Below are 25012 nucleotides of genomic sequence, written 5' to 3'. Positions count from 1 at the left end.
CCGCCGCCTGTCAGTTCGCAGGATGCAGAGACGCTCGTGTGTTGCAGGTGTGTGTACGGCGGCAGTCGCTCGCTAATGAAATGACACGGAGGTAGGCGACGTGGGCAAAGGGCATCGGAGGGCCGGAGATGCGTTGGAGCAATATGTTGCCAAGGCAACAGTCAATGAGACCTCGGCCACGTGAGGCGAAGGGAGGGAGAGCGAGATGGAGGAAGGAGTCAACGTGAAGTAGTTGCCATAGAGACTCTCCGCTGCAGCTGCCTGTAAATTTCTTTCCTCGTCAGAGGGATTGTTGTGTTTAATTTTAAAGTGTCGTGCAAAAGTTTAGACCTCTGCTGAGGTATTTCCACGTTGCTTCTGCAGAGCAGGATGTGGTTTGTGATCTTCTGACAGGTTTTTGGTAGTTAGTTCACCAGGTTTTCACTGATTCTCTGTCCGGTTTTCAAACATTATTGCTGTACTTCCTGGACTTTTTCACCTTTTTTACCTTCAATCCCCATTTGGTTAATGCTGCAGTTAGTAACTTTTACAAAAATATGCTTTTTTTTTTGCATATTTGGTAAAACAGTCACCATGTCATGACATTATGGTTTGAGATAGATAGTGAAAAGATCAAACTCCTTCTCCTCCTTTCTGAGCTGCTCTGACCATCTGAAGAAAAGCACCACTTCCTGTCAGAAACTACCAATCTGAGCCAGGAGGAAGGTCTTAACACTGTCAATCATTCTGATGTACCTGCTGCTAAATGTGCAATAGGTGAAGAAACAACTTACTGTTACAGAAAAACTGCTTTTCCACTGTCACCAGTGGGCATGCTAAGTAGCCCTAGCATTAGCTATCATGGCAGGCTAGTGTCACCACATAGTGATCATTTTAATAATAATTAATAAACATATATTTGATCAAAGTTACATTCTGCAGCTTTAAGTACTAAATTTACCCAAATGTCCAGCCAGTTTGATTCAGCTTTGAACATCAGTTTTAAAGTCTTACCACAGTAATATAGCCATAAAAGATAAAGTTTATGATACATTTATACTAACTAACTAATGTTACATTAATAATCTAAACCTTTCTGTCGCTCTATGTTTAAGGTTATTAAACTGTTTCTTTAGCAAGCTTTTTTCCAAACAAAGTTGGTGGAATCTACTAACTCGCTCTTTGGTTACCTAGCAACAACTTGTTGAGTAACTGGCGCAGCAGCAGTTTAAGGTTTGGCCTCATTACTGCGTAAAAATAAACAAAAACGGTGTGGTGTGAAAGCTGTGGATAAAACAGGAAATGTCACATCACCAGTTTATCAGTGCTTCAGATATTCAAAACAAAAAACTAATCAATAATTATTAATATTGACCTATATAAAACATTTACATCATGATAAGTTTTCCAGCCATATCGTCCAGCCCAGTGTACATAGTGATAAAGTGACAAAATGTGGTAAAGTTCAAAGGTTATGAAAACTTTTCTAACTTTTAAATAATTTCTGGTTTAAAGATTTCATTATTTAAGGGATGAAGTGAGATTTTCTTTAAAAAACCCAAAATAACTTAAAAGATTAGAAGTTTGGTCTCATTTCTGGTTAAATATAACCAATTCAGGAGTAATTTAAGAGTTTTGCATCTTTAACACCTGAGCTTATCATAACTTTGTAGCATTTAATCCATATTTCAGCAGCTACCCTGCACATAAAGGAGGGTTTCAAAGGGATTCAGAGCGTCTCTATCTCTCTTCCGTTCGGTAACAGATGCAGTAATGGTTATTTATGTGGTTGATCTGCTCCACTGCTCCCTCATAACCCCCAGGCCTGCAGACAAACACACACACTCTTAGCACATGCTCGAACTGAAGCCATCCGGGGCTGTCACCGTGCCACAGTTCGGAGTCTCGTGTGCCATATGCTTCCGTCGGCTCCTGGCAGGAAGGAGCGTCCCGCGGTCAGCTGGGAGAAACGGTTCAAAGGCCAACGAGGGCCCAGCAGGGACAGTCCTGCACGCAAACACACAGGGCCGCAGGAGTTGGCTCCGGCTGAAAACTCCCTTCATCGCTAACTGGGTTCTGTCTGAAGCTACCTGCACATAGTTTTGATGATAGAAGCCAAAAATCATTGTAACAGTTGAGAAACTATTAAACTTTACCAGCATAAACAAATTCTACGTTCGCACTGCAGCCTGAAGTGACCCAAATATTTTTATTAAAGATTTTTTTCTGCATGGTCGTTCACATTTCCAGATGCATGCGACTGTGTAAACTGTAAACAACCTGAAAGTGTGCAAAGTAGAGGATGCAATAACGTCACACATAGAGAAAGTGCTCAGTGTTTTGTCAACCGGCATGAAAAAGAAGAAGAAGAAGAAATGGTCAGTGTTTGTGGATTTAAACATGGATGCTAACGGTGGAGCATATTTTATGACTTTTAAGTTGAAGTTTTGAAGAGCCAGCACTTTAACAACTTAATCCTCATTATCGTCCGCCATGGTTGTTGTTTTTCTTCCAGCTTGTGTGTATCAGGACGCAGAATAGTGACGTCTGTCGAGTAGCAGTGACGGTCAGGTGGATAAATGTGACCTCGCCGTTCAGATGCAGGTCACATTTGAAAAGGTCGGATACGTATCGGATATCCAAGTGGCCTGGGTGGCATCGTCATAAAAAGATCAGTTCCAGGTCGCATTAAGGCAAAAAAGATTCTTTGTCTTCACTTTGAAGAATATTTATCTCAAATTTTCAGAGGCAAAGAGGCTCAGTATGTATCTAAAATTAAGATTTATTCAGCTTCAATAAAATGATTACACTTCAATCAGGGAAAACCCAGATAATAATAAATCTAATCAAGGGATATATGTTAGGATTGATTAGATTTATGTCTATTATGAGTTGAAGAAAAGGGACATTTTTGCTGCTTTTTTGTTGTTTTTTTTAAAACTGCGTTTCGTTTAGATCAAACTCGTTTTCATTTTGGGCCATGTCAAGATCCTGAAGGGCCGGCTGTGGCAGAATGTATTGATTAAACAAATAAAAATAACAAAAAAAAAAGTTAATAAATAGCGCTGGTTTATAAGCATTCATGTCTTGAAGATTCAGGATGCCGTCGGTGTCGTACAAGATGTCCAGATGTGGTTTGTTCATACTAACTACATGTATCATCATGAGAAAAGTTTGATCTCATTTCCATTTTTCCAAGGTAGCTGTCTGGATTTAGAGGTGAAGATTTATGCAAAAAGATGAATAAAATGTATGAGGAAAACTCGATTAATGGCATTTCTATCAAGAGAATACTTAATGAAGTGACATGCTTTACTTTAAATGAAGATAATCAATCATTCCTCTTAATTCTGGTCTTCCAGGATTTGACCTGACATTTATATGTGAGACATTTATAATATCTCTTCATGTTTTACCCCAAAGCTAGAACCACTAACGAGCAGTGCTGGTGTAAAACTGATAGTGTCAAAAAAAAAAAGTGTCCTCTGAAGATTCCTTACAGGGAAACAGAGCTGTGAAAAGTTTGACACGTCTGTTTCTGCAGCTGAGGGCGAGTTGCACTTTGCATTCATGTGAGTTTCCAGCTCTGAGGTGCAAAATGAGGAACATTTATTTGACACTGGATGTGTCAACTTCTCTCATGATTGCTTACAAAATGTAGTAATAATGTTGAATTTTTATGGAAAAGTTTTTAATGTTTCTTCTTTGTTTTGTATCCTGTTTGCGTTTGGATTTTGGATTTTCTACCTGGGACTTTTATGGCATGGAGAAATGAAAATACCAATTTTTTAAATCTTATCTGGAAGTTTATTTCTTTAAATTTCTGTTTTTCAATAAATAAATAAAAAACTAGTGGCAGAATAAGTCACTCATGCAACGTGCTTGCATTGCTGTATATAATCAATCAATCAATCAATCAATCAATCAAACAATCAATCAATCAATCAATCAATCAATCAAATTTTATTTGTATAGCACATTTCAGCAGCAAGACATTTCAAAGTGCTTTACATCATTACAGACAGAATCACAAAGCACTATAGAATCAATCATTAAGTCAAGTTACATCAATAAATTTGTAACTGATTACATTTCAAATACAATTCTAAACAGGTGGGTTTTCAGTTGAGATTTAAAAGAAGTCAGTGTTTCAGCTGTTTTACAGTTTTCTGGAAGTTTGTTCCAAATTTGTGGTGCATAGATGCTGAATGCAGCTTCTCCTCGTTTGGTTCTGGTTCTGGGGATGCAGAGCAGAACCAGAACCGGAAGACCTGAGAGGTCTGGAAGGTTCATACAACAACAGCAGATCTTTAATGTATTGTGGTGCTAAGCTGTTCAGTGATTTATAAACTAACAACAGTATTTTAAAGTCTATTCTTGGAGCTACAGGGAGCCAGTGGAGGGACTTTAAAACTGGTGTTATGTGCTCTATCTTCCTGGTTTTAGTGAGAACGCGAGCAGCAGCATTCTGGATCAGCTGCAGCTGTTTGATTGATTTGTTGGACAGACCTGTGAAGACGCTGTTGCAATAATCAATACGACTGAAGATGAATGCATGGATGAGTTTCTCTAGATCTGGCTGAGACATTAGTCCTTTAATCCTGGAAATGTTCTTCAGGTGATAGAAGGCCGACTTTGTAACTGTCTTTATGTGGCTCTGTATAATATATAATAGTATCAGTTATTTTATCAGAAATGGCCTTAATTAGTCCATTTTGTTTCTGGTTTTATCAGTGTTTTACGGTACAACATTGCTGAAGTTTGTTGAGGTTTGAAGACATTCATTTCTTCACAGATCTTTTCAAAACTCTTTTCATGCAGGTTGAGGTCTAGACTTTGACTGGTCCATTACAAAGCATTGATCTATTTCAGTAATTCTGTTCTGTGTTTGGGATCTTTGTCCAGTCTATGGCCCAGTTTAAGCCAAGCTTCAGCTGTTAGCATACAGAAGACTTCACTGCAGAACAAACCCAAATCATCACCTTTCCGCCGCCAGTCTTGACAGTTTGTATAATTAGTGTTCATTAAGAAGCAACTTTGTGAATCTTAGTCATGCTGCCTTGCTTTTTTAAACAAAAGAAGAGACTTTTGACGTGTATTAAAGATGATTTGCTCACCTTTAAATAAGCCTATGTGAGAATATTCCAACAAAAACTCTGACTTATTTGAATGAAGGATGATTTATTTGAAACAAGCTCATGTTAGCATCTGTTTCAGTTCAGCCAAGAGTCGAATTGCAGAGAGTATCTTTGAAGAAACACATGAACACAGGCGCACATACACATTTCTCCCATATTCTGCGTCTTTACCTTTAAACATACAGCTCCAGTCATGCAGCAGCGGTTTTCGCTGCAGATGTTAGTGTGTAGCTTTGACTGCCTTTAAGCGCTGTTAGACATCCATGCTTTGCCATTTTGGTCACTCTTAGCTTTAGGCTCTGTCTTAGATATATTTGCACCTGAGGCCTTAAGATTTAATGCGCTTTCAGACACTACACTTCTTCTGGTAACCCTGACAACAGGCCATAGTTGTTGTGCTGACACAATCTTTAATGTTAACTGAATCCTGTGGAGAAGCAGCCGTGAACATGTTCTTACAGCCAGAGCTGGGTAATGACTTTACTTGAGTAACTTTGTTGAAGAAGAAAAAAATACTTTTGGGAGTATTTTTACTATGCTGTACTGTTTAGTTTTACTTGAGTAATTTTATTAGGAAGTATTTCTACTCTTACTTGAGTAACATTTCTGGATTTTCTTCCCAAATGAATGAAAAACAAACATGGTTTTGCCAAAATTCACCAGAAACAGACACACACCTGCAGTATTTGTTAAAGTTTCATGAGTTTCTTATTGAAAGATTTAATGATTTTGTTACTTATTTGAACTATTGTCAATTTTGTCCTTAAAATACCAAAATCTTCACTTAACTTTATATTTTGGTTTGTCTGGTTTTGTAGTTTTTAAATATTAAAAGATTGATAATTTTGATCAATACTCTTGAGTTGACTTTTTACCAAATACTTTTTTACTCTTGAGCAATTTCTTGGATGGCTACTTTTTACTTTTGCTTGAGTAGAAATTTGTTGATTTAGTAGTAATTTTACTTTAGTAAAATTTTGGGTACTCTGTCCTTCTCTGCTTATAATCCTTCTCAGATTGATGGAGTCTAAGGTCAACCTGGACATCGTTCTGCCTCTGTGCTGTTTACACTGGATTAGGGATACATACAATTAATCGACTTACAATTAATTATTTAATGATTTTTAAAAATCAAAATTAGTCCCAATCGATTAACTATGTCCGTTTAGACCTTCTTTTAGTATTCCAGTTTGACCGCCGACCAGCAGAAGGCGCCGCTGGTCACCCTGAAGCGGCGCTACACTAAATTGCAGATTCCAGTTTAGGATCCAAATTCACTTTATTCTGTTTCAAAATATAAACACCTAATAAGCTACTAAAGTTGTCTTAGGACTCTTTGAGCCGAGCTGCGTAGCGGAGCAGCGTCAACTTCTACTTCAAAAATGACTGATGTGCTAAAAGCGACGATGATGTGACAGAAAAACGGAGGGAATAGCAGAAAAAAACTAAAATGATGATGAAAAAAAAAACAGTGCTGGGTTGATTTTGAGAGCTGTCCTGATGTGAGTTAAGGCATTTTAACATTCCTTCAAGAGAAACCACTGACGGTACGTCTGTATGAACGTTTCTTTGTTTATTGGGAATTAAGTGCTTCACATATTTTACTTTTTTCATCTTTTATTTTTCTCTTTCAGAAACCTAAAAGGTTCCTCTTTTGTTACATTTATAAATATATCCTAGTTTAGTAAAAGAAACACAATTTTCTTTCGGTATTTAATACAGTAGACACAAAATAATAGTAATAGGTAATGTCATTCTTATTCAGATATGAAAACTTTACCCCGTTATGGACAGACAGTCTGCCCATAACATTTTAAACAAATTGAAAGCCTATTAATTAATCGTTAAGATAAACTAGTTAAACTTTAACCACACTTCTGTGTAGAAAACTCATAAACCTTTTGTTTTCCTAGAGCTTTTCTAACCTGCTGATAATTTTCATTAGCAACAGCTGGTTGCTTCTTTTCGTTTTAACTTCTTTCCCATCTTTAGGGTGTACTTAGTTCTCCCCGTGGGCTTGTTGACAACATTTCTCTTTCATTACTGTCAGTCAAGACTTTTCAGCAAATGTTTTTCTGCAGGCGTTGTGACATTAAAAGGTGCTCCAAGTACATTAAAGATCCATTTTCTAGCACTGACATCCAGTAGGAGGAAAGATTCATTTGTTCGTTCACCTGAACGATTTGCTGTTAATTTATTACAGCCCAACATGTTTGATCAAACAGGAAGTATAAACACATTTATTGACTTCTTCAGGCGCTCCACTCCTTACCCTTGGTGTGTTTTGTGTGTGCAGATATCCGCGATCGCAGGAAGAAGCCCGTCATGCTGTTCATTCACGGCGGCTCGTACATGGAGGGCACCGGGAACATGTTTGACGCCAGCGTCCTCGCCGCCTACGGCAACGTGATCGTGGTGACCATGAACTACCGACTGGGCGTGCTCGGTGAGTGATCCGTCAAACCCCCTCCGGGCGTTCCCGTTCATAACAATCCACACACATCAACGCGTTCGTTCGCTTATTCGCCCCCTGTTTGCTCATCAGTTATGTATGAGAACACAGCAGACGGTTTCTCACAGCAGACCAAGCATCTTTCATCTGCATTGATTACGCTGATGATGGATGACTTTAATAAAAATGCATCAGTTTAATGACAGCCAGTGCAGACATTGATCATAACTGCTCATTCTATCAGCAGCTGAATATTTCTTTCTAAAGGCTCTGATTGTGTAATTAAAGACGTTTGTTGAAGATTTACTTCAACTCTTTCTTTTCAAAAGAATGGGATTCCTCCCACATTTCTAATTACCTTTTAAAACACTTCCAAAAGTCTTTCAGAACCTTTGATTAGGACCTTTTAAAAGGGCAGTGTTATGGAAAATTGACATGTTTTAATGTTATATCAAAAACAAACCTGTATTGTTGCCGTGATTCTTTAATGCAGCTTTGAGAAATCATTTAATCTCCATCACAGCCATGCAAAAAGCAGCACTCCTCAGTGACTCCCCCACTCGGCTCCATCAGACTAGCCAGCAGCAATTAGCAAACACCTGGTGAAACTGAGCTTCTGCTGAGCTCATCATAGGAGCTACTTCTCAGTGAAATGCTGGTAAAAACTTTGTTATTGGGTCAATAGAGGAGCCATGTTGTGACGACTTCCTGAAGGCGGAGTTTCAGAGAGAGCAGGAGCTTTTAAAGAGACAGAGACCCAATTTCAGGGCATTAAATTAAGAAGTAAAACCTCAGTTTTTATAACAACTGAGGTTAACATAGTCACTTGATTATGCTATAAAATGGTACTATGTGCCTGGAAAACACATAATTCTAATTATTATAATCATATATATATATATATATATATATATATTAGTCTGGGAATAAGGAAGGACAAAAGTGTTGCTTGGTTTTGAATTTTAGATACACAAGTCAAAACTCAGTCACTTGTAATGCAAGCGTTTTCTTCTGTCGGTAACAATGTTGCTGCTGGTACAGTTCTAACTCACTAAATATTTAACCTTTAGTGGTAGTCTCATGTTATGACCTTTCAGCTTTAATTCGATAAGGTTCACTAGCTGACATTTGTTTAATGCGACCATGCGCTGTAAGGGCAAATATTTCTGACCTTAAATACACTCTGGCCTCCGCTGCTATCTTCTATGAAGTGGCTTTAATTTTGATATCTATGAAGCAGCTGCATTATCTGCTTCATGGTGCTGGTCACAGAAATTGCTTCATGAGCTGGAATGTAAAGCAGGTCAACGGGATGTGAATCAGACACAGAAATACATCTTATAAATAATTTTAACATCACCAGTCCCTAAATAGCTGTAAATGTCTCTCTAAAAAGAGCCAGGATGTTAAAAAGAAAGCAGGGAATACCCCCGGAGAGTCGTTTAGGTCTCGGTTTTGTTGTTCTTGACGTAGAGAGAGGGAAACTGATGGATTGGGGACGTGTGTTGAGGGAGGCTTTACGGGCCAAACGTTGCAAACAACAACCAGCCGGCTCTGCTCAATCTCAGATCGGCCGTATTCAAAAGGCGAGAAGGTTTTGTCTAGCAGCTCCTCCATGAGCTCGTCATCTCTGCGCTGGAAGTACTCGTCTTCCCCGCCCGTTTGTTGCTCACCGCAGTCTGTCTCGCTCCATTGAGATCAAGTAATTTAGCTGCGAGAGGAGGAACATGCCTCTGAGGAGGCAGGTGCGACGCAAAAGAAACTAAGTGCATTAGATATTTCATTAACTGTAAAGAGAGTGGGCTCCTGGAAGCTGTTTCCAGAAAAAACAGAGAGGGGAGAAGAAAGAAGCTGCCAGTCTCAGATTTGTTTGGTGCTGCTCTTAAAGAACATTACATTGTTTTTGCAGCACTTACCCTGCTTTTATAGTGGTGACACATTTTCATTTGCATGTAATTATCCAAAGTGTTTGGTTTGCAGTCCTTCATTATTAAATTCAAAGCTTTTTTTTAAGGAAAATGCCATGTGTAATGTGATTATTAGCTGGGATCCAGAGCGCAGGAGTGCAGATGTTGAGATGGTGACAGCGTCAGAGTATCGACCCGTTTCTAAGTCCTATTCACTGTAAAACATTTGACTCACATTTAGTTGTGCCTACTATCTTCTACTCTTTAAGTGAAATAAATTTAGCAAGTTTTAGATTTTGAACCTAAATGTGTGAGTTTGCGAAAGACAAACTTAAAGTAGTAAGTTGTGTTAACTTTTTATTAATTTTGTCAAACCTCCAAGAGTTGAATGAACTGGAGTTTTCAGGTTAGCACTTAAAAAAGCGTCATGTTTTTGAATCCTGGGATGGAAGTGTGTTACGTTGGTCTCATGCTTGTGTTTTTATTAAACCAAATGTTTATTTTAACGTCCTGTTCACACTAAATGCTTCTGAGCAGAATTTGTTGTGATGCTTAATAAAATTCATTGTTAGATCAGAAATTTTCTTCATACAATTTGAAACAAGAATTTAAATTATTCAAAAGTAAAATAGTTTGTTATTTTAGCATTGTGAGTAAAATAATAGCGAATTGTGGCTCTTTATTGAGGTGAGGGCAAATTTTTTTCTTGCAAATTGTGAAATAATTATTTGGTTTAAATTGCAGCATTAAGTCAAAACTCAATTCCAGATTAATAAACTTAAAAAACAATGTTTAGATGACTTGTCTCTTGTTGTTAAATCAACTTCATGTTTGCAGTCTGTTAAAACCAAAACAATTTTCTTGTCGACTTACGTTGCATTTTCAAGGCAGCAGGTGGACCTTCATTTTCCAGTTAAACCACTTTGAAATGTTTTACAGTGTTTGTGTTTGCTCTGGTTGTTCAAACTGAGATTTCTTTTAGAAGCGTCTTCAGACAGACGAGGCCAAGCAGAACCTGCTGACACACTTTTATTATTATCCGTTATAAATCATTTTGTCTGTTTTTGAGCGATCCGAAGGTTTTTGTTTGATACTGTTGTTGATTTTATGCAAAAGATTTTCTTTTCTGCGAAATCTTCCAAAGTTTTGGCTGTGATTGTAGAATGGGGCTGACTGGAAATGAACGTTTTCAAATGAACATTGGAACATAAACACAGTTAGATGTGACGAAGTGTTTCAGTTTATTTAGTTTGAGAGCTGACATCCTTCCTTTAAACACAATTTTGTCGGTTTCCAACGTTGATAACATTCACATTTTGCTCGTTTATGTTAACAGGTGCAGATCGTTGGGAACGTTTATCACATTTTACTGTTTAAAACCTCGGATGTTGCAGTTTCAGCACTGCTGACTTTCAGTAGAGTTTAGACCAACCTGACATTCGGACCGAGTCGGGCCAAAATGACTTGCTTGGTGGTCGGGCTCAGGCTTCTGCAGTGCGTTTAATAAGCCAACAATCCAGCATAGAGAAAACTAAGCAATATACAGTTGTGTTAATCTACTTATCTAAATCTAAATGGAGGAATTGGCAGCTTACCTTGAAGAGGAAGGAAAGCAAGAAAGAAAGAAAGAAAGATGTCAACGTTTATTAGAGTGTAACAAGTGCAGCGCTCGATAAACGCTCCTGCTTCACTCCTATCCATCACACATTCTAGGTGATTTGTACTTGTCTTAATGTTTACAAGATGTTGAACAAAGGCTTACTCAAATTATGGTCTGAAACCAAACTAGTAAAGTCGTAATTAAAAGAATATGTCTGGTTTACTTTCTGAATTTTGGAACAATGACAGTTGTTGGTTGACCTGCTCAACGTAGAGAAACTTCCTGAGCAGAAGGAAACCTGGACTTGTTACTACATCAAAACATACAGCGGCTTCAGTAAGAGACTGCTGTCTTTTGGAAGACTTTACTTCCAACATGCCTTTAATGCCTTCTGGTCCTTTGAAATTACTTCCCAAACCACAAGAATGAAATGTTGTTGCATGAAGTCAGAAGACTGCATCATTCGTTTCAGGGTTCTGTCGATGCTTTAATCCATTTGTGGCTGATGCTAATTGCCACTAAATGTGTTGATAAGACAGATTTCCTCCACAGAACTCAGTCATGCAGATTTTAGAGATTCTCTTTATGAGGTTTGATGTTTGTAGTAATCCTAAGGAAAAAGAGGAATCTGAATGCTTTTTTTGTGTCTTCAAAAAAACAAAAAATAAAAAACAACCTAAAAACAACATCCAGTTCCTCTATCTGCCTTTCTCATAACATTCAGACTTCATGCAGAGATTCAAACTCACAACCTTTTTGCTGCAAGGCAGGAGTCCTACCTTCCAGCTTGCATCTTATTTTGATGAGCAAATTTCTGCAGTATGATCTGCTTGTGCAGCGTCAATTGCTTTCCTTAACGATTCCTAACATTTTCAAACTCAGTGACAGTCCTTCAACACGTTCTTTAAGTCAAGGAGAAAGCAAATTGAGAGGCCGACTTTGTTATTTGCATGCAAAGACAGAGCCAGCTCTATCTTCCAAATACGAGAGCCATCCAGAGCAATTTGGCTCTGATTGGGAGAAATGTGAGTAATCTTTCACCCCCATGCATCCTGTATGTGATGGATTCCATTTTCCTTTGACAGAGACAGAGGAGTCAGTGTGAGGGGTTGCAAATGTGCGTTTTGTGTGTGTTGAACGCTGGTTTTCTTTGAGCACGTGTGTCTGCGCGAACTCATGCATATCAATGTCCGCTCTGCAGATACGCCATGTGACGGTTTCTGCTGTTTGCCGTTCTTGCCTCAGCAATCCGACATGCTGATTTGGAAAGGCAAGGCGGGAACTATTGATACAGGCGTGAGAAAACTCACACGGAATAAATAGTGACTATTTAGTGTTTAGAGACAGACAGGAATCTAACCAAGTTGTGTTAAATAGTCGTGGCCATCGAGTATCAGTCTTAAACTGAATACAGTCGCTTTGTCTGTAAGGTTAATTAATTTAGAGCTTTAAACTCACTGCAGATTTTCTATTGACATTTGCGTTCAGTTTAGAGGGAAGGATTAATTGGAAACCACAGCCAAACCTTGCCCACTACCAACTTCACCCTTCAGTATAAAAGCTTCTCATTCCACAGATTTCTGCTCAACTCTTCGTCCAGTTTCACCTCCAAATATCCTTTTTTTTTCACTCTTCCCAATGGGGGTTCAGGCTCGTCCTACTTACTTGAAAATCCGCCTTGATCTTCGTCCAAAAATCATCAGACCTTCCTCCTTTACCCTTCCCGTCTTACCTTTAGTACTTTTACAAAGTAATTAAACTATTTGGAATCCAAAGTTTGCACAGTATAGTCAACAAACAAGTTATAAAGGATTTTTAAATGCTTCTATCTGAATGGAATAGCTGCATCACCTTCTTAAATACGGAAGATTCAAGTTTAATATTTAAATTTGAATATTTTACCTAAATATTCACGGTTGTTCCTGTCATGGTGTTCAATAAGATAATAAAGATATACCGTAGGCTTTGTCATTTTATCTGCTTTTGGCTTCTCCCTCGATCATCTAATAACAAATTCTCTTCAAGTTTATGATTTATAAACACTCATATGCATTTTGCTAGATGATACAGCCAAATTTTATGCAGCTATCAATAATAAATACATGTAGAAATAGTTACCCTGCTGATTTGTTCACGTTGTGATCGTTGCATCAGTGATTGCAGCTGCTCAAACATGTCCTCCAGCTCCCCTTTTTTCTGTTTAATTGTATTTTTTGAAGGCGATGCAGCTTCATCACAGCTCTGCCTCCAAGCTCAGCCTGGAGGCTTTCACAAACCTCTAAACCCGACTGGATCTTTCATCTTCACAAGCTGGAGACAGAGTTCACAATCACTGTTAGAGGTCATTGTGGTGACAATAATAACACAATTACGAATAAGCATAAGAAAGATAATAAATGTTATTTATATTCATCATTTTTAGACATCCAAGGACGTCGATTAAGGTCAAATTGATAATACAAGCACTCATGAACATAGTCAACACAACATGAAAATGTAAATAAATACAAGATATCACTGATATAAAATGAAATATAAGCAATATTAAAAAGGTTTGCTTAGAAGACAGTAAAAAAGGAGAGGGTTATAAATTTGATGCATTCACAAAGATTCATTTTTGCTTTTTCTGCTCTTGGAATCTACATCTGCATCATCTTTTCTTGCTAGATGCTGTAGAAAATGCTCCATTTCATGTACGTTTCATGGACATTAAAGTATATTATATTATGTCAGAGATTTCCAAAGACAAGGCTCCACTCGACAGGTGGAACAGTAACAATATGCAGAGGATTACGAGAGACTTGAAAGTTACAAGAGCCTTGAAATCAATATTGCGTTTCGCAGAAAGCAGGGAAGTTGTTGGAGGATGGGAGCCGCGGCAACAAGCAGCTGCTTGTTGAAGTCTGTCTGAATATAAAGATTTAACCAGCGCATATTCTTCTACATTTATAGCTGCTTGTTTACTGAGAATAAGAACGGTAAGGATGATGTTTTTCTGATTCTCAAAATCTGAGGTGCTAACAAAAAGGACGCCTAAACTCATAACCTTATTTATTGACAATAAAATGGCAGCAATTTAACAAATTTATCCAAAACAGATTTTGTTTTCTGTTTCTTCACACAGTTGAGTTTCATCAACTGAAGCATTAAAGTCATATTAGTTGCATTCCCCTTGAAAAAAATACATATAATCTAATGAAAAAATCTTTACCTACTTTATCTAGATGCATCTCTTGCCTCAAATATTTAACATCAGTTTTCTTTTTCAGTTCATATTTGTCACGATGTGCAGTGACGCCCCCCCACTCCTTTTTAACTTTTTATTTTATTTTTTTTAGTGGGAAGTACTTTTTTGTCGTAATTATTGTTGACTTGTTGTTTGTTTGTTCTGTTTCTATGTTATTATTTATGAAATTATAAATAAAATAATCTAAAAAAAGGGGAATCCTAAAGGTGTGACAAATATATGTAGAAAAAGACAATAAACAAAAGGGGGCCTAGTAATAAGCCTTGGGGAACACCACTAACAGCAGGCGAGGCTGGTGATTAATGTTTTCTTTTTTTGCAGTCTTATATGATGACTTCTATGATTTATTTTAGCAATTATTTTGCTCTCAAAGTGTGAGAAGTCACATTTTTCTTCTCTTCCTTTTTATTTAGCAAACCAAATAAATTTTAACCCGACTTTTTATTTCTCATTTTCTGCTCTAGCAGAAGAATAAAACTGAAAATGAACATAATGTTTGAGTCGTATTGAGGTAGATGTTCATTAAAAGTGTAATTTCTCCACTCTTGGTCTGTGTGTGTATTTGATGAAGCATGCATTTGAAAATTTAAGGCAATCCAATAGACCCAAGGCGCATGGCGGTAATTGAGTTTGCGTGAATCTAAACCCGAGTCTTGATTTCCATCTGGCTTACTGAGGGAGGTGGTATTTTGCCCGCCTGCCTGTTTCTGCTGGCATCCTCACAAACAGCTGCATCTGCAGCCCTGCTGGCATTACGCAAATGTTACCCATCACAGCGACACTCAGACGGCGAGACCCGCTTCATTCTGTCCATATGCGAATTTATAAAAATACAGAGAAAAGGCGAGTTTGGAGGGAGGAGGCAGAGAGCAGCAGGCGGTCTCTGTGGGGAATTTGGTGGATTTAAATATGTAATGAAAAGCTTTAGCAAGCCACTGAGCACTTGACCTTGCCTTGGCTGCCGTAGCGACAGGGAAGCTTACAGTTCAGACGTCACCTCCACCCCTGCAAGGTTTTATACATGCCGCCACTTCTGATGTGGGAGATGAAAGTGAGAGCTTGCATTCATTCAGACATTAGCGACGAGCGCCGAAGCTTCAGCATACAGCGCTTGTGATCAGAAGCAAGATACACACAGCATGGAGCGAGAGCTGAGACAAGAACGAGGGCAGAGAGCAAAAGGAGAGGGAGGGAAGGAGAGAAGAGGATGGAGGGGGGGTTCAGTTTGCCTGTGATGCTAAAAATAAAACCTGCAGAGCTGCTTTCTGATCATGCAGTCGCACACACACACACACCCCTGCACCCCTCCACCCCCACACACACACGCCCCCACACACACGCCAGCCGTGCATGCTCTCTAACGCTTCAACTGCATGTTGCAGAGATCTACTGCAGCAATGCAACCGGCTTTTGAACACTGACTGCACACGCACACGTATGACTTCAGGAATCCTCAACGTCACTATGACACACAACCACACACACACACACACACCCACACACCCCACGCCCACACACTGTTCTTTTCCTATCGGTATTCAAGGAGTGTGGATGTGAGAAACGCCTGCTCATGGCTTCGGCGGGGGGTCTCTAATGTGCGCGCGAGGGGAAATCAGGATGAAACGTGACCTGACGGGACCAGAGAAGATATTAAGACACACACCGACACACACACGCCTCCACCGAAGACACACACACTGTTCTCAGTCTCCATAGCAACCCTCGACAGAATTGATGAGCACAGTCCTATTGACTCATTGTGAGGAGGGTGGAAGGAGGACTGCGGTGTCTTAAGAGTGTGAGCAAGTGTGTGTGTGGGGTGCTACGGCGTGTGACTTTGAGAACGAGGACAGGCTGCTCTACTATACCCCGAGAGGTGATTAGCACGTCGGCTGGCCTTCATCACACACGTGCAATCCCATGAGCAGGTGAAGTTCACACTCTAACACATTCAGTGACCATTTTTCTTTCATACGTTAGACTCTCTGGATCAAAATCCAACTGTATAAATCATCTATTCTTACCTCACGTCTCCTTTGAACCAGCCTGGTTTCTTTGCTACTTCCTCCTGTAGTTTTGCTCCTCTGGATCATGAAACAGTCACATCAGAGTTTCATGCAGAATGTAAAGAGAACATGGATGAAAGAGTTTCAACCTTCAAGTGTTACATCCCTGTGGATAAACAAAACCCTTCACACTGAAATATTCAAAGCTGATCATCTTCACACTTTTCTTGAATCATGTTGTTTATTCTGTATTTATTCCACACAGTGAATTTTCTTCTAGTCTTGGTTAAATGCTGGTAAAGTCCTTATAGAGGAGCTGTTTTACTTTACTTTTCTACTTTTCACTTTTAGGTTTAATCTGTCAGATTAAACTGAAGATCTGTCCTGGAAAGTCATGGCAGGACACTGTTGTTATTTTATCTAAATGCTATCTGACAAGACCACATTGCAAAGAATTACATTTATTTTGGTTCTAAGTGAATTAAATAGACCTACATTTAAATTGAACCTGCTTGTAAAGTATCTTGTGTTGCTATAAATACACACAGACTAATATAAATATATACAGCTCTGGAAAAAATTAAGAGACTACTTAAAATGATCAGTTCTCTGATTTTACTCTTTATCGGTATATATTTGAGTAAAATGAACATTGTTCTTTTATTCTATAAACTACTGACATGTTTCTGAAATTTCAAGCAAAAAAATTATCTTTATTTGTAGAAAATGAGAAATAGTCAACATAACAAAAAAGATGCAGAGCTTTCAGACCTCAAATAATGCAAAGAAAACAATTCGTATTCATTTAGAAACAACGATACTAATGTTTTAACTCAGGAATCAATATTTGATGGAAAAACCGGGAGGTTTTCAATGGGTTCAGTGCAGTGGACTCTTATTTTTTTCCAAAGCTGTATATTTATCGAGGCGGCATCGTTGCATGCCGAGATCAGGACCGACTCGCTGACTCTTCTCCAGCAGGGCAGATGCAGATATAAGAGAGCATAATTCAAAATAAGCTTTAAATTTTGATGACTTAGATAATGAGTTAGGGAGTATTTTACTGGTAGAATTAAAACGGCATTTAAAATTTTATATAGATTTGTTAAAGTCAGTCAAATGGAAACTGGCTGCAGAGTTTTTCTGTTTTCCGTTTTTTACCGCAGTGTGGCTGGACTCCTGCATTTTGGTGCATTTTATTTTCAGTAAAGTGAATTGAATTAAAGTGAATTCAAAGATGTTTACGTTTTATAGTTAAAATAAAATGAAAGGACAAAGCGAGATGGAAGATGTAGCAGATATATTTATAACATAAAAGTTTTAATAAATGAAAGTCAAAGCAGACTGAAAACATGGTTTATGTTTCAAGTAAGCAGTCAGATGGACAAACTCTATATAAAATATATAACATACACACACACACACACCGAAAACAAAACATAGCTTCTGTTGAGCTGTGATTAAGTTTGTATGCTCTGGGCTGCTGCACAAATATAAATACTTAATAGGAGCAGGATTCAGTGGAAGAGGACTATTTATGAATTTAAATGTCTCATTCTGAAGCAACAAAACCCAAACTGCTCTCCAATGGAGAGAAAATATGTTTGTGAACATTATACACACCCGTACCATTAAATCCCATAAAATTCTTCCTTTTCTGTCCACATTTATTCACGTCTCTTGTTCCCTCTAACTGTCTTGTGCTTCTTAGCATCCTCTATCCCGCTCCTTTCCACTTGATTTGCTGTGGGTGCTCTTATAAAAAAACTGACTAATGGGGTAGATTATGCTGATGTATGTTTCACATGTCAAACAATCAGCTTTGTAAGTGAGAAACCATGGGCTGGTAATGGCTGCGGATGGATCATCATTACAGCGAGATGACAGGCGTTTGAATCACGGCTCGGCACTACGGGGCAAACTGGGAGACTCACGTCTCCCATGGGGGACAGCGGTGTTGTTTTGGGAGCCATAATAGCATCCCCAGTGTCTCTGAACGTACATACTGGCACCCATAAAGACAGCCTGTCAGCGAGCGTAAACACTGCAGGAAAAAAAAAAAAAGCAGGAAAGCAGTTTGAATTAGTATGCGAGGTCTGCCGCGACGCTCCGTGCTGTTTGTGTTCGCCTTTGAGCTCCGTTTGGATCGGCCAACATAAAGACGTAATAATTAACATATGGCATAATTCTACATTTATGTTTCTCTGCTCTGTTAGCTCCGTGTTGGTTTCTCTGATGCTTTATTCAAACAGGAACATTTGCTTGGACGGCAACAGCAGATAAATCCCTTTTGATTTGAGTTTTGTGCTACTTGAGTGATTTCTTGCGTTTCCTCCCAGCGGATCTCAGTATTCCTGAAAGAAATGCACTGAATGAACAAAAGGAAGGGGAGCTTGAGTTAATTTTTTTTGCAAATTGTTTAATTTGTACAGCTTCTCCTAAAGCGACAAACATATTGGTGAACAAAACAGCAGCAAAGCACTTTGTACAATTTATGTTTTCTTTTTCCCTTTTAAGCCTAATGTACTAGATTGTTTTCATGCCATTTATTCTAATTACGCAGCATGAATATTTAAAGTTGAATATTGTTGCTATTAGACGTTGATCCTTCAAGGGTCACTACACAAAATTACACAATTTTGTATTTTAGTTTATAGTTGTAGGTTATTTGTTCCTACTTTTAAAGTAAGAATATTAAAGTTAAATATGAATTTACAGATATTCCTGCACTAGGCAGATGGGTTGAGGGATATATGGATGATTAATTAGGTCTGAAAATAACAACCTTCTAGTGTCATCCAATCATCCCCACAGCATCATCTTACCTCCACCGTGTTTTATGATTTGACAGTCTTGTTTCTCCGCTTCTTGTTGTCAAAAATATTAAGGTTATCTTCATATTGGATCACTTGTTTGAAATCTTTCATCTCAAGTAGGCATGGCACTGCAGTTATTCCCAAGAGTTGAAGGATGGATGGAGAATTATGTTTGCAAATAGCTGTCTGTGTGGAAATCCTGCAACATTTTCTTTTTGTAAAAGTAGCTAATCATCCCTGCAGCGTGATCATGCCTCCACTGTTTTATAGCCAATTAAAGTCTTGTTCCCTGTTATTTGTTGTCTGATCCTAATAAATTGGGATCAAAAATCTGAAGGTTATCTTCATGTTTGATCATTTATTTGAAACCCTTCAGTGTGTTTCCTCACAGTCACAGTCGATGGATGACTGGAAGGTGACCACATGCATCTTTTCTCAAAAACTAATCTGTTAATGGTGCAGCTTAGTTGTAATTTGACCATAATGTAATAATTTTTTGATATATTTATCAATGGGCCACAGACAGATGTGAAGTGGAAACAATGGAGCTGATTTTCACAAGTGTATAATTATGAGGAAAAGTGGGGATGTTCGCCTCGTAGATGTGATATTCCAGTATTTGCTAAAAAGGAAAGTGCTCTACAATACATTTTGCTTTACAGGCCTCACCTGTGAAAGCTCGACAAATAGGGAATGTAGGGAACAAAAAACTACGAGGCAAAGTATTCCCAAGAGCAACACAGGATCATTTTACCTCCACTTTCCATGGATTTTGACCTGGGACACAGCTGGACGTCAATCTCTGCTAACCCTGACTGTTTCAGCCTTTTACCTCGACATTACTGCTGCATTAACCTATCAAATCTACCTACTACTACACCTGAGGCCTGCACAGAGAGAGAGACAGAGACAGAGTGAGTCATGTGGGATTTCTGCCGGCGATCTGAATAGTAATGCAAATCATTTGCATTTGACGAATGATGGGGTCAAGGACAGGGCTGCTTTATGTTGAGGGCATTGTTGGTCCATGCAGCCCTGATTGACGGGACAGGGGTGGATAAGGTGAAAGGACAACTGGCTGTCACACATATAATAAAATGAGACAGAGTGGGACTGCAGGAGGGGGAGCTGGACGGATCAAAACAAGAACAGGGAGCCCTGGGAGAGAAGTGAGAAAAGGTAGTCACTCATCTGTGGACGTTACTCTTCTCCACGCACACATACGTGCCAAACATGGGCCGATTATAGCAACTGGCTGGCCCTGCAGCAGATGCTGTAAGCGATGTGGGAGCCAGGCTACACCTGCTCTCCTCCGCCTGCTGCTCCTCTACCTCCGCCCTGCTCCAAAACACAAGCAGCTTCTGCTTCTTCCCTCACACAGCCAGATCACTTCACGGCCAGAAAGTCTACTTTCTCTGCACACAGAGAAGTACAAAGGTCACGTCATGAAGCGTGAGGAACTGTTATCAAGACCACTTTAAAGCATTTCAAGGAAGTCTTTTTTTTTGACTACAAGGAAGATGTAGGTTAAGTAAAATCAGAGAGCGGGTCAGTGGATGCTCAGACTCATAGGTTTAAGATTTTACCACCGTCTGTAAAGTCACTAGATACGAACCTCCAAACTTCATATAGTCTTCAGATGAGGATCAAGAACCGAGGATAAAGAGTATCTGAGGTTTATAAAGCACGCTGGACTTTGGATTAGTTCAGACAAATGGTTTGGTAAATGTTGCCTCTTTGTGATATTTCACTATTCAAGTCTGAGGTTGGAAGTTGCCAGAGCGGCATTGCCTCAAGGCATTGAGTCAAAAGTTTTATAAAGAAGAGAGTACAGACTCAGTCTGTTTTTAAGGACTTGTGGTCTGGCCTATTGTTTTAGTGACCTGAACACTAAATCCTTCAAGACATATTATGTGTCCGAAGAAGAAACAGGACCAGGCACCAAACAGGGTCTTCAGTCTTGGTAATATCCATTCAGATTGAAATTAAGGAATTGGTCATGAGAAATGTAGGCTGTAGGACAGTGCGATCAGAGTGTGCGCATTACTCCTGCGAATGCGGCAGCTTTTAGTGTCTAACCTCAGATATTCATTTCTGGAAGGATGGTCAAACATTCCCTCTAGCATGTGGAAATCCTTTCAAGAAGAGTTGAAGCTGCTGTTTCCTCAAATGGTATTAAACTATTATATAAGAGCCATCGTACGGAGATTGGGATGTAATTAAAGTCCATGCGTGTGTAAAAGGCAAGTGACCCTATACTGTCTGTGTCTATAAGCAAACTAAATGCTGAATAAACAGCAGTAGTTATACCAAAAGCAATAATTGACATTACAAGGATGCCTGAGTGCTTTAAGCCATATACAGTGACACAATTTGTTCCTTCTTACACAGATTGTACATGAATTATCCGTTATTTTACGCTCTATATTTCATACACGGAGTTGTGTGAGTGCGGTGGATTTCCTATGAGCCTGAATCCCTTCTTTAAATCTGCTGAACTGTTGTGAGCATCTACTTTCCACTTCCAGCTTCTCTAAGCACCTGCAGTTTTAATTGACAGCCTCACACGTCGGAGGAATTGCGCTCATTTCCCTGCTAAACACATCGGATGTCTATGCATAGGTGTGTGTAGGGTGTCTAAGTGTTATCTACCTGCGCTACTCCAGCTCTCCTCCCGTGACGACGGATGAAGAGGTATGGGCATCTCATTAAGTGCTGCTGGAGCTAATTAACAAATTAATCAGCCTATGCAGAGGCACCAACCCCCGGCACCAATCAGCCGGACTCAAACGAGCCGCGCTCACTAACCTAAAGGGAAGGCAGCGCTTGTTTTCTGCAGGCCTGACACGCACACGTCTGAACTAAAACAAAGGCAGCTGATGGTAATGAGCGTTTATTTGTTCCTCAAACGCTGTCGCTGTGGTGGATGGATGCATGCGGGTGCACAGGCACAGACACGCCGAACGAAGTTAATATTTTCCTTTGCTCAGCCGCTGCAGTCTGCTCAGCTGTGGAGTGCAGCAGATGGTGCGTCTAAAGTGGTGCCACAACAAGCCAGAGCTGAGCTCCTGTGTCAGAATGAGCCTATTTTTTTTTCCTGCATGGTGTGTTTCTGCCATCACACTTGTTGAATGCAACACCCTGAAAGCACAGGATACGATTCACAAGTCTTGCAGCTACAGCATAGATACTAGTCTATTTTAAGATCTCGCATTACAAGCTTAAATCTACTGAACTAATTAAAAAAATACTTCAATGCTTTCAAACGGGAGGACAACATGAAGGCATGAGGGAGAGAGCATGTCTGCTACATTCAATTGCACATTTGCCTGCATACCCCTCAAAGGCATTTAACACCCTATGATGTACCCTCTTCTTGTAATACTTTAATGTTTGAACTTTACATACAAGCGTTTCTCTATAAAAGCAGACTCTTGAATTAGAAATGACCATGGAGGATACTTTATCCTCTGACACAAAATCAAGGGGCTGCAGATCCAATCAGCCAGGTAAAGCCTTGCAGCAAACAGCTAACCGTTTTGCAAACAACACTTGTTTAATTATTGATTAAACCAGTGTTTACACCATTAATACATACACTATGTCTTACATTTTTATAAAATCAGTAATTTAGAAATTCAGTGCATTGAAAGAATGGGTTGTGGTTCTCTGTCCTCACCGGCCTTTTTGGACCCGTCTTATCTTTCTCGCCTTGTCTTTGTCTGTTGCAACATTTGCATGACATTTATCTGGGTTGTGTGGCAGTGGAGAGTTTGTAAAAACACATGACATCTAAACATGTGATGCTCATGCTAAAGAATTTTCTACACATCTTTTCCAGTTTGGGTTAGCTGGAGATGCAATCAGATATGCAACATTACCAGATGAGTTAAAAGGACATATAGCACATTAATCAGTTTAGACAGTCTCTATATGCCTCTGTAATTAAGGACAGAGTGTAAAATATATATATAAAGAAGTTTATTTAAAAAAATACTTAATACTCCTCGAAGTAACCCACAGCTACCAGTCGGTGGTGCTAATTCAACAAGTAGGTTGACTTTAGCTTTCATGGGACGAATAAGAGCAGTGGTACTTTTTAGGCACCTGCTAATCCTAGTGGAAGTGAACCAGCATCCTTTCTACCTTTGGAGGGGACTGACAATCAAAGTTTTTATTTTTTGACTTCAGCTTCTGTCTACGACAGGGCAAAGCTCATGGGAAGCACTTAACCCCAATTTGCCTGTCGATCTTTGTGTTGATTTGTGAATGTGTTCGAACGGTTAAATATAGCTGTGGTAAAAGCACTTTAAATGGCCAGTTTGATTGGAAAATCACAGTGTAACTTCAATCCATTTACCCTCTACAGGTTTGCATACATTAGAAACTATGCATGATTATGTGTTGCAAACTTTAAAATTCATTTGCAATGATTTTTATCATCTTTGTGGATTCCACTCTGTACAAACCAAGAGTTCAGCAAAATTCTGGCATGCTATAAAACAATGGGAAACTGCCATGTTCTGGATTATCAAATATTTTGAAGTGCTTATTCAATATTTTCCATTTATATCAGGGTCCAAACATTTCATCCATTATGTATAGTCTATGTTTGGTGCCTATCTCTGGCAGTTTAGAGACTAATTAACTTTCTGTCATGTTTGTTGACTGTGGGAGGAAAATTGAGAAAATGCAAACTTCAAGCAGAAAGAAGTTTGCATTTTCTCTCCAGGTAGGCCAGGATCCAAACCCAAGACCTTCTTGCTGCAAGGCAGCAATGCTACCATCTGCATCACTTTGCAGGCCTATAACAAGGTTCTGCATTTTGTACACGTAGTTTCCAGGTTTGCTAGATTACATAGTATTATTAATAATACTGGGCCTTCTGTTATACTACAGTGACACACTTTCATGGCCTAAAGTGATGTTATGACTCATTTTTCCTTTGAATAGGAGCAATAATGCCACGGTATTAAAGTTTAAACTTGACTATTGCAAGTGTCTACCAATCTTTTATTTGCCAAACTCACAAATTAGAAGTTCATTTTATATTTAAAGTTTAAGGTTAAACATTTCATTGGCAATTTTTTTTTATTGCTTTGACATGATTGGTTTCTTGCTGTGAACAATTGAGCCTACATTTCTTTTATTCCTTTATGTGAATCGGAAAAGCCCATTTTTAACTGGTAAATTCACTTTTTATCATTTACCAAGTTGAAATGTCTCGCTTGATAGGCTTAGGAGCATTTCTAAAGAGAGTTATTACTCAGTGAGCAACCATGAGAGAAAGCCAACAGACCAGGCAGAACCTGTCTTTTACTCTAATGGAGCTAATCTGGGTCCAAACCATGCTTGAATGAGTGTATATGCTCGTTTATGCCTAGCATACACAGAGGCAGTCTGTTATGTATTTTACCCTGCAGCTGTGAGTCTATTCACATACATTGGAGTCTTAAGCATTAGTACTACGGCACCCTGGGGTCCAACCCACAAGGAAATTGCATGATGGACGACCCAACGGCCGCCTCGTTTTTCTTCCTAGTGGAAGTTTGAAGGCCAGTCTGTTCTGTGAACATCATGTATTTAAACTGAGCTTAAATACAGTATGTCATGGTATATAATGTTAGTTAGATGTTTCTTAAAACCTTTGCGTGTCTCTTGTAACCCTCCGTATGAGGTGCATCTCCAGTTCTGGGACAAACAGTTTGCTTATGATCTCTGGTGCATAATCAAACTGATGCAATATTCATGGCAGTGATGCCTTGCATGGAAATGAAACGTATACAGTACAAGCTGCGTTTCTGAAGTCCAAACGGAGCAAACCTCCAGAGATTTAGAGGCAAAGTTAACCCAAGAGTTCACATTGA

At 39.1% G+C, this 25012-nt stretch overlaps 1 protein-coding gene across 4 annotated transcripts in view; it reads left to right on the top strand.

Annotated features, from left to right (window-relative positions):
* nlgn2a (neuroligin 2a) overlaps positions 1–25012 on the top strand; it is a 245369-nt gene that overhangs the window by 159282 nt on the left and 61075 nt on the right. For all 4 annotated transcript variants that reach the window (XM_028038897.1, XM_028038898.1, XM_028038895.1 and 1 more), the window contains one exon: positions 7414–7563. In XM_028038897.1, the coding sequence (XP_027894698.1) occupies positions 7414–7563 (150 nt within the window). The remainder of the gene's footprint in view (positions 1–7413; positions 7564–25012) is intronic.

Source organism: Xiphophorus couchianus, chromosome 14 (genome assembly GCF_001444195.1).
Source record: "Xiphophorus couchianus chromosome 14, X_couchianus-1.0, whole genome shotgun sequence".
Lineage (NCBI taxonomy): Eukaryota > Metazoa > Chordata > Actinopteri > Cyprinodontiformes > Poeciliidae > Xiphophorus > Xiphophorus couchianus.
This window is presented reverse-complemented; position numbering and strand designations above follow the sequence as displayed.